The 10,304-nt window shown below is 41.7% G+C and overlaps 2 protein-coding genes across 7 annotated transcripts in view; one reads left to right on the top strand and one right to left on the bottom strand.

Moving 5' to 3' along the window:
- Positions 1 to 2: 2 nt before the first annotated feature.
- Positions 3 to 2,629, top strand: LOC118324105 (small integral membrane protein 22-like; the record flags this gene model as incomplete). The annotated part of the gene is made up of 3 exons (XM_035656255.1): positions 3 to 90; positions 432 to 502; positions 2,597 to 2,629. Coding segments are annotated over 3 exons (192 nt in total), but the record flags the coding sequence as incomplete, so codon positions are not given.
- Positions 2,630 to 3,845: 1,216 nt separating this feature from the next.
- LOC118322175 (microtubule-associated protein 4) overlaps positions 3,846 to 10,304 on the bottom strand; it is a 107,641-nt gene continuing 101,182 nt past the window's right edge. For 3 of the 6 annotated variants that reach the window (XM_035653774.1, XM_035653793.1, XM_035653819.1), the window contains 5 exons: positions 8,828 to 8,920; positions 8,020 to 8,101; positions 6,864 to 6,976; positions 4,460 to 4,646; positions 4,019 to 4,157 (listed from right to left, as the gene is read on the bottom strand). In XM_035653774.1, coding sequence (XP_035509667.1) covers positions 4,150 to 4,157; positions 4,460 to 4,646; positions 6,864 to 6,976; positions 8,020 to 8,101; positions 8,828 to 8,920 — 483 coding nt within the window. In that variant the 3' untranslated portion in view covers positions 4,019 to 4,149. Of the gene's footprint in view, positions 4,158 to 4,459; positions 4,647 to 6,863; positions 6,977 to 8,019; positions 8,102 to 8,827; positions 8,921 to 10,304 lie in introns of all 6 variants that reach the window. The other 3 variants (XM_035653802.1, XM_035653810.1, XM_035653784.1) reach the window with 2 other exon arrangements.

Raw genomic sequence — 10,304 nt, 5'->3', positions numbered from 1 at the left:
TCAACGATGTAGTCTCCAGACTGCAGTCCAAGCAGCTCTTCCAGTCCGACTGGGACATTGCCTCTTTTGCAGTCTTCTTCATCTTCATCGGTGAGTGACTGTAAAGGAAACTGATGATGGTTGCTATAAACATCAATGTCCATATTCATAAAGACTTTCTTACTGAAGGCAAATGCAAGATATATAGAAGTTTAGATTTGTAGTATACTATACTATACTATACTATGTCTCCATCATCCCTCACCCTCCCACCACTGATGAGCAATTCACAGTATTCATTCACATTGAACAGTGCTAACACCAGAAAAATATCTGACTCATTACGTTTTCACTGAAGCAGTCTGAAGGCAGGCTGTTGGAATGAATATATTGGTTGGCTGTCTTCTGGTGCAGCAGGAAGCCAAATGTTGTGGTGCTGTGTGTGTTGTCAGGTATGATTCTGCTGCTGGTCATTCTGGTCCTCATCCGCTGCTGCTGCTGCTGCTGCTGCGACGATGAGAAGGTAAACACACACACACACACAAAAGCAGGGTCGTTTCCAGAGTTTTTGGGGTTTTTTAAAGTATTTTTTGGGGGGGGTTATTGCCATTATGATAGGGGATGACACGCAGTAAAGGGCCGCAGGTCGGATTCGAACACTGGGCCGCTGCAGCAAGGACTCATGGGTATATGGGTCGCCAGCTCTACCCACTGAGCTATCCGGGCGCCCGATGACAGCAGCTCTTTTAGCAACACTCAACTGGCAGAGAAGCCCTCCTACATCTGCATGTGAAACCACTTTTAGAAGACATAATTAGAAGTTATTGCCCATTTCTGTCAAAACTGGATCTTTCATAAAAGGCTCTTGTTTTCTTATATTAGATTTAAAGGGATTCCAATATAAAACTTTACAATGACTGAGTCTCGACTGTGTTTTATGATTGAATAGTAGAAGAAGAAAAAAAACGAGGGCACTGTCATTCAGTTTATTGCTCTATTCATGTCATCACGTAAAAGCTCATTCAAAATTAGGTCATTTAGGATCAATGGTTCATAGAGGGGTATTGTAATTGTTAATTAAATGGCACCACTCCATCACAGTGAGCCCTCTTTGATATATTAAAGCATTAAGGTGCAATTTAGTTCTGTCAAAGCTACATTAAGAATCATTACTAAAGTGACATTTAGAATTGAAAAAAAAACCACTGCTTTTGTCGTTTGAAGTCTCCAGGGGGGCAGTCAATGGAGCTTTGGTCTTAAAAACTGACTGAAAAAAGACCTGAAATGAATATATATATATATATAGATAAAATATTCAATTTCCACTAAGGTATTTGCCACCATCCAACTTGCTTGCCATTGAATTTTCAATCACTACTCAAATAAAAGAATTCTGATGAAGATACCTTATTCAAATCCAACAAAAACTGGAGGTTATTCTATTTTACTAAATGTGTTATAACTAGCGCTGATTATTGAAAAGGTTCTGACAAACCCAAAGTATGCTTCCTGTCCAACACCAAAAAGCATACAAACGCAGTTAGCGGCTAGCTGGTGAACATAGTGGAGGTTCTTTTGGCTAAAAATCCAGATATTTTCCTCAGGAATTGGTAGAGTAAATATCAGACTTACATTCGCAACATGGGCACAAACACGACTCCAAATAAATGCTTATGTTGCTGTGCATCTGCTGGATATTTAAACAGACCAGCTTCACCATAACCACTTAATAGGGTGATAATGTCAATCTTGTGTTTACAGCTTATTTGCGCTGCCCCCAAGTGGCTCAAAAAAGAAAGCAAAATAAGAAAAATAAAAAACTGATGCAGGTTTAAGAAGGAGCAAAACTGATATTGAAGAATTCCAGTTGACACCCAGCCCTTTGTTTAAACACTAATTAAAACTGAGCATGGCGGACGAGTTAATATTAAGCAGAATCAATTTTACTGGGCCAATGATTTTGCAGCTGATATATTACTGGAAAAAAAAAAACTACAAAATAAAACAAAACAATTGATAAAAACACCATCTTATGAGTATTTCTGTATGAGATGTGGAGTCACTGTATACACATCTGCACCTAGTTTGGAGCAGTGGAATCAAATCAACCATCAGAAACCAGCTCTTCCTGCCCATCTGTGCTAAAAAGCCCCATTTGAGTAAGGACACATCAACTGGCTAGGTCTGCCCCAGAGATATACGTATGGTACCAAACCACAACACTTTGAGTCATAATGCACATAGGCTTTCAGCTCTGGGCGTCATATTATATAATCTGGCCATGCACTATAAAGGCAAATTGGAGGCAACAGTTGAATACATTGCTACAAGAGAAAGAGGATAAAGCCACGTCATGTTCCACTGCCACGACTCAGAAAGAAGTGCCCAACACACATTAGAGATGTATTCAGCCAAACAACATGCTACCATAACCCTTAAAGAAACACCTGAAATGGGACAACAACCATGACTACACACAACTACCTGGACCTTGATTTACAGAATTTCCTTAAAACAGCGATACCAGGTTGCCCCTAGCGTTTTAATGTCCGTTTGTGATATTCTCTTCCTCCGAGCAGCATTAGGCGTGAGCCCGCAACGTCCTCGTTTGCTGTAGATTACAAGTAAGAAGGACCGGAGGCACATATGAGACACACAGCTCCTTCGACTTCAGAGACGTTTCCTATCTGTAGCGTTTAGACATCTTCCTCATCTCACTCTGGACTTCATGCTCCATTTAAAGCTTCGCTACTTTAGCAAACATCCTCTATTGCGTTTCAAAAACTTTTCAGGTTTCAATCTTTTTTGCTACTTTGCCACAAACACACCTCAAATGCTTTTTTTTTCACCCTTCTTGCAACACCTCCTTCCTCACTTTCTTCCTCCCTCATCTCCTTCTTCACTGTGTGTCTTGGTTTACAAAAAACCTGTGCGTGTTTCCAAGATTTTCTGAGTGCTTTCGGAAAATTAAAAAGACTGCCCGCCGTATTGCTTATACAGGAAGAAAACGTACAATAAATAAATAAAACCTTGTTTTAAAATCAAGAAGCTAGGAGGAGAGAAAAGAAGAAAACTGGAGAAAGACAGAAATAAGATCTGAACAGAACACCAAAGCTCATTTTTACACAATTTTGTCACTCGAACACATCATCACAAACACAGAGAATAAAGAGTTTAACAGCCTACTTGTTGTCTAGCTTTTTTGTTTGTCAGCTTGTTTATGATAGTGAAGAGAGCGGAAGTGATGGAGCAGATGAGATGGACAATGAAGTACTATGATGTCAATGAAGCAGTGGTTACTGGGAACAGTAACTAAAGTCACGAGGAATAGACGAGCTATGTGTGTGACGGAAGCCATGGGTGAGTCTGAGAGGGTTTCCACGCTGCTCAGTCAACGAATGAAGCGATCGCCGCTGTCGTATGTGGAGGTGAGACGATGCAGGGTCACCACCAGGCAAAGAGAATCCAAGTGACACCCTAATGATTTCCGGTCAGCCAGCTTGGAGATGACGCAACCAAATATGTGAGAAAACCTTGCCGTCCCCTCATTTCCCCAAGCTTAGTCTATACAGTCATTTCAGCCAAATATAGGAGGGTAGGGATGGCGGCGATGATGATGGCGCATGACGATGAAGAGGCATGACAACATGAAGTTGATACTAGAGTGGCAGACCTATTGGATGATTAAAACATTTGCAATGACAGATTTAAGATAAAAGGGGTTTTCAGAGCTTTATGGGGGCAAGAAAGGTCAAGATTCCTTTAAGGAGCTGCTGTTGTCACCCTGGACCCCCCCCTGAAGACGCAGCGAGGAGGGGGCATAGGGGGAGCCGGCGCAGCCTGCAGAAGCCAACGATTCAATGAGGGAGACACTGCGAGGAGCCAGGGGGTGGTGGTGGTGGTTTTGATGTAGAGAATAGAAGGAACCGTGTGGGTTGGGACTGTTGTTGTCCTGGGGGGCTGGCCAGGTGACGATGTCGGCGCCGTGGTCCGTGCGAGAGCGAGCATTCTCGCGGAAGTTGAGCTTGAAAGACTCAATCTGCAGCAGAGAGGTTGGAAAGAAAGAGGGCAGAGAAGAGAGGGGGGGGAAGAAGAAAAAAAAATAGATAGGGGAAGGTAGGGAGGTATTGTTGTGGGGGTTGAGATGAGGAGGGCAGAGGGATAGAAGAATTAGATGCCTGCAAGATAAGAAGTCAAAAGATGATGTTGTGATCAGGTGCTTTGGACTACAGACAACATGGTGATGAATACAACACAAACAGATACAGATACACTCACATGCAGTCACAAAGATACTTTATGATGAACAATTTCAGTTAAGGAGAAAAAAGTGAAAACCCACAAGGCTGTTAGTCCATTTATTATACAGTATGCTATGTTTGCAATAGGAGTACCACAGGGCATCATTGGAGGAATTCTTCCATTTTTGGTACACGGCAATCAAACCCAGCAGATGAGACTGGCACACACACAAACTTACTTGTCTCTGGGATGCACGAGTCCAGAGCCTGGGCCTCCCGGAGGCCCTCACTATCACAGGGAGCCCCCTCCTTCAGCCCATTCTCCTGGGCAGCAGGGCTCCCTGCCTGCCCTGGCTCAGAGCCTGGGGCTGCGGTGCCACTCAGGGGAGTCCCATTCCCCTCTGTTGTGTCCTGGGCCCCCTCAGCCTAGAAACACATAGCAGGGCGTGTCAATCGGTGGGGGATGGGGATGGAACAACCTGGCTCCAAATCTTGTATAACTGAAGTTCATTTGTTGTCTTTTGTGAAAGACAGGATATAGTTCTGTCTGTAGTTACTGACCATAGTCTAGATGGATGGTTTGCAAAAATCTGGCGAGGCACATACCTTAATAAAAAGATCTGGAGCCAGACTAAGGTGGGTGGTGATGGAATTACAAAATAATGGTGTATAACATTCAAACTGAACAACTGAACATGCCCAATGATTGCAGTGATAGCAAACAAATTCAAGCACATCATATAAAAAAAGCAGATGCAAAATGTGTAGGCGTTTTTCCTGAACCACAAACCCTTCTGCATGATCTCATACACATATCTGTAAAAACACTTGAATGCTATTATCCTATTTCTAATGACAAAACCCAGGACAATCAGGAAAATACACAATCAAAGAGGCCTGAATAGCTTTATACTTAACACGTAGTTCAATAGACTCATCAGACAAGGTATTATTTATCTTAAGATGAATCCACATTTTCCACAAGAAATATATAGAAAATAAATATAGAATATCACTACTGCTAAACATATAAGGACACCCATCATTTGGAGACTCTCGACAGTGACACAGCATGAGACAGGGTGGGTGTTTAAAGCCTGCACAATTCTAAAATAAAGATAGATAAGATATTGTATGCATGATATACAGTATTTCCAACAAAAACAAACAAAAGTAAGATAAGCAAAATATCAGTTTTTGTCATTGTTATAAAGAGCATATTTCAAAGCTCAAAATAAAAATAGACTTCAGTTCACTTAAAAAAAGCTACAGCCTCTCTCAAAACAGGTTCTTATTATGTGAGTGCTATTTTTAACTGTCTTAAAATGCATCTTCACTCTGTTGGTGGGTGCAGATGATGATGGCGTGTGAAGATGAGGGTGTGAGTGAAGGATGGGATCATGCAGCGATCATGAATCCCAGATGGGGTGTCATAGGCTGAGGGGACAGGTGACATCATTTCTGTTCAATTTGCTCTTGCTACTTTAAATTCCCATCCCATACAATAAACTTAATCCTGTTTGAAATGTTTTCTATTTTAGAAATATATGACCATCCCCAATCTTTCATATCAAATGCCACATGCCAGCATGTCAACATCCTTTCCCTGTGTCCCTGTCTTCTCCCATTCTCTCTCTCTAAATGTGTTGGACAGAGCTGAGGTGCGCCCTGCAGGGAGGCATCCAGACACAACAGAAGGACAAAGGGCCAGGAAAAAGGGACCCGACTGCAGGTGTGGAGGGTTTGAGATGTTTTCAGGTTGCTGTAGATGGTTTATGACAGGCTGTCATTATCATCAGCGATTGTAGCTCGAAGCCACCTAGCATCTTTTAGATGTTGTTATGAACACGGCGGTGGAAAGAGACAAGCATGAAACGGTTTTCTCCTCACACAAATACCTCCATGACACTGTTTTATTCATTAATATGCAGACAAACAGGAAATGAAGGAACTGAGTCAGCAGTTGCATCCTTTAGACATCCATCTTCTGATATCTGATCTGGATATCACGAGCACACTCTCTACATGTCTGATCATTCAGTGTTAGAAGACAGTGTACTACATGGGCACAAAGGTCAAAGTTGCTTTTTTTTAATACTATTTATTAGTTTATGTAGTCATTAATGTTTAATTTGACAGAGAACTACTTGAAACCAAGTTTTCAGGGGCTTTAATAAAGAGATATTACTTTACTTAAAGAACCAGCATGTAGGATTTAGTTCCATCTAGTGGTGAAGTTGCACATCACAACCAAGTGAAACCACTCACCTCAACTGAGTGTTCGGAAAAACTACGGTGGCTGTGAAACTCACAAAAAAAAAATGCAAACGGTACTATCTAGAGACAGTGTTTGCTTTATCTGTTCTGGGCTACATTAGAAACATGGCAGTTCAACATTGCAGAGAGCCCACTCTGTAGATAAAAACAGCTCATTCTAAGGTAACAAAAACATAATGATTCTAATATTCAGGTGATTATACACTCATTAAAAAACACACCTATGAATATTATATTCCATTTCTGACAATAGAGCATCCTAAATGTTACACACTTGACCTTTAAGATCAGACACTTCCAATGAACAGGAATGTGAAAGCAACATTTTATAGACAGAGTAATGGTGTGCACGTGTGATGATCATACCTTGATGTTTCCTCCACCGGGTGAATGGCTCACATTGTCCATGGAGCCAACTTTGGACTGGGCCTTTTCCCTAAAGCTCACTTTGTGGGACTCGATCTTCACAACACCACCGCCTGCGGCACACACGCATGATCAGTCTGATGGTCATACACATGCAGGCATGGACACAAGCTTACATATTCATGAGCATGTGCAAAACAGATACAGCTTCTGCACCGGCATCTCATGCTTCACTGAGAGCAACTGTGGTAACTGTTTCAGACCCCGCTTGAGTTTGATGCTTAAAATATTGACATGAAAGTCTGATTTAATACTTTTGAATTACAATGTGGTATCATGACTACAAAACTTGGGAGGGATTTTTATACATTTAATTTTTACAATATATTATGGAGCCATGACTTGACAGTTTATTGATACACCTATTTAAAAGTAATGCAGTTTAATCCAACAACCCTGCAATAAACTGTATAAGTATTTGGCACAAGGGGGCTCTGATTTATACAGGGGTGGCATGTAGTATGTGTCTCAGCTTTCCGTTCATACCCAATTTATGCAATTCCAACACTGTTTATGGACCCCAGTATGCAGAAATATTAAAATACACGAGGTGAAAATAATATATTTATACCACATGCTAAAAACTGCATGGTTCTTGCCAAAAACTTCATGGGATTAGCATAAAGTGGGCATATCTGCAAAGGGAAGACTTGTGGGTACCCATACAACCCATTTTCATTCAGGTATATATTGAGGTCACAGGTCAAGGAATCCCTTTGCCAATGGCCATGCCAATCTTTTCATTGCCAAAATGTTGCCTAAATTTGGAACATGGTTTAGCCCTCTTCCCTACAGGCTAGCATGACATGGTTGGTACCAATGGATACCGCAGGTCTTCTAGTTTCATACTAGTATCTTCACTAGCCTTAAAACGTAGCCCACTACAGCCTCTGAAAGACAGTGCAGAGTGGAAGAGGTAAGGAGAATAGGATGGCACTTGGGTTGGCCCCAAGCATCCCCTCTGGACACGCCCCTGTCTATGTGTACCTAATAAAGTACCAACTCAGTGTACATAGAGATAGATCATCCAACATATCCAGCATGAGCTCCATGTATTAAATTAAATAAAAAAAGAGAAAGTCATTTCCCAGCTCACCAGGCTTGTGTTTGATGTTGTCCTTGGAGCCGCACTTTGACGTCACCTTACTCAGGTCCACCTTCTTGTTGAGTATCTGCACCTGTCAAATGTCACATAGGCCTTTTAATCAGGAAACAGTATGATTTGGGGATATGGGTCCCTTGATAGCTATTTCATCTTCAGCTTTACTAAAAGCCCAATTTACACCTTAAATTACCACCATCAGGATAAGCAGGGCAACAGCAAGAAACAAGTTTTGTTCTGTTACAATTTCATGTTGATGTGTTGCAAAGAAGTGGTTGAATCCAGCCTATAATTCTGAAGCGAATACTTGATGATGGCAGGATCACCTGGTACAGTCAGTGTGAAAAGACAAAGCTCTAGACAGCACATCAAAATTTTAGGAAACAGAAAGTCCCAAATGTACCTCTCTGTGGTGACACAGACAATCTTGCTTTATTATTTGTTTAGTAAGTTAGTGACAGGGCAGGACAACATAAGAAGAGGTTGAGGAAGCAGGGGGCTGTCAAGCAGGTTCTGGGGAAGGGCTGGTACTTCAGGCTTGCTAGCATGCTGTCCAATAATCCCCTTAACTTCCAGGGGTCCAAGCGAGAGCAGCGCTAAGTGTTGGTGGCCATAAGTACCGTAGCTTGATGTTTCATGTAGCCTACTGTACAACTTACTCATGCTGGCACTGATAAGGACCATTTTCAGGAGCAAAAAAGAGCCTAATATTTCATCTTTGCTCTGCTGTTCCTTCTATCCAATTTGTCTGACTAATTGGCCGATGCACATGAGCTCTGGTTGTGGGCCAAGCAGTACTTACATTCCCTCCACCAGGAACATGCTTCATATTGTCCTTGGAGCCCAAGCGTGAGGTGATGTGGCTGAAGTCCACCTTTTTGGAGACTATGTGAACCTATACGGACACAGCATAGCAGCAAGAGGGAAGAGGAGAGCAGGGGAGGGGAGAGGGGATAGCAGGAGAGGAAGTGAAAGGAAAGAAGAATGAAAGTAAGCAGAGGAGAGGAAAAGAAAAGGTAAAAGAAGACAAGAGGATAAAACAAGAGAAGAGTAGAGGAGAAGAAGTCACCATAACAGGTAGGGTTAGAAAGGAGAGGGCAGAGGGGTGGAGCGAGGTTCACCTGGGCATAATCAAACATGGCTGCAAATATTCTAGCTCTTAGGTGTGATGGATATCAGCTGCTGGGCAGGTAAGCTGTCTGAAATCTTCCCTGTGTTACCATTTGAACAGTGACAGAAATTTTTCTAGAAAAGGAAAACAGCAGCAGCAGCTACTGAGTGCCACACAAACTACTTTATAGAACACACACATGAAACACAACATATAAACATCTGTCCCTGAGCAGAATTCAAGGAACCACAAGAAAATGTTATTAACACAGACTGACAGCTGACAAAAGCAACATTAATACTGTAGTTTAATTAGCTTGCCAGACCCATAGACTGTATATAAGGATGGATGATATGACAGTTCCCGAATAATGAAGCCAAAACATCTTCATCTCCTGCTGTATAATGCTATAAAGAAAGGTTTTTATGTCCTGATTGACAGCTGATCCCTGCTTGTGATTGAGTCGGCCGAACTTCGATACTGCGGCTCCAACTCAGATTGCTACTGTGCAGTATGTACCCGGGACATTTTGGCTTCAATTTTGTACAGTCACTATATACAGTCTGTGGTAAGAGATAACAAACCAAACCTGACATAGATCCAAGTTAGTTGTTACAGTTATAGTAGAAGTCATTGTTTGTCTTCGACACACCTACAGACTCTCACACACTCACTTAGCACAGTCACAGATTTGTCAGCTGTGGGCCACAGATCGGTGCCATAACAGTGCTGTTACCCACTGTTCCAAGACCTTTTTACACAAGTGACCAACCAGCAGGAGTTGCTAGTGCATCGATATCTGGCCCTACCACTTTTTGTATGTTTGCAACAAAGACTGACTCACTTAAAAGAATCCTGCAATGTTCCCTCTTTTTGTACTGTGTTGTTTTTCATTCTTTTCAGAACACATAAAAATCTACTTGAGTTGGATAATCCATCACATGAACATTACATCAGATTTTTGTTAGCTACATAATCATTATGTTTGTAAATGCAAATTATTTTAAAAGTGAACACTGCTTTAAAGCTGCAGTAGGTGACTTTTATAAAAATAACTTATAAAAAAATAAATCAGGTTCCTCTGGCTCCTTCTAGTGCTCCTAATGGTATTTGCAAGAATCCACTGGGCCTGAACAAAAACAACCAATCAGAGCTGAGAAAGATAGTA

The sequence above is a fragment of the Morone saxatilis genome, unplaced genomic scaffold, assembly GCF_004916995.1.
Source record: "Morone saxatilis isolate NCDOM2014 unplaced genomic scaffold, NCSU_SB_2.0 Contig0, whole genome shotgun sequence".
NCBI classification, from domain to species: Eukaryota; Metazoa; Chordata; class Actinopteri; family Moronidae; genus Morone; species Morone saxatilis.
Note: the sequence above shows the minus strand (reverse complement) of the source record. Positions and strands in the feature narration are given on the sequence as shown.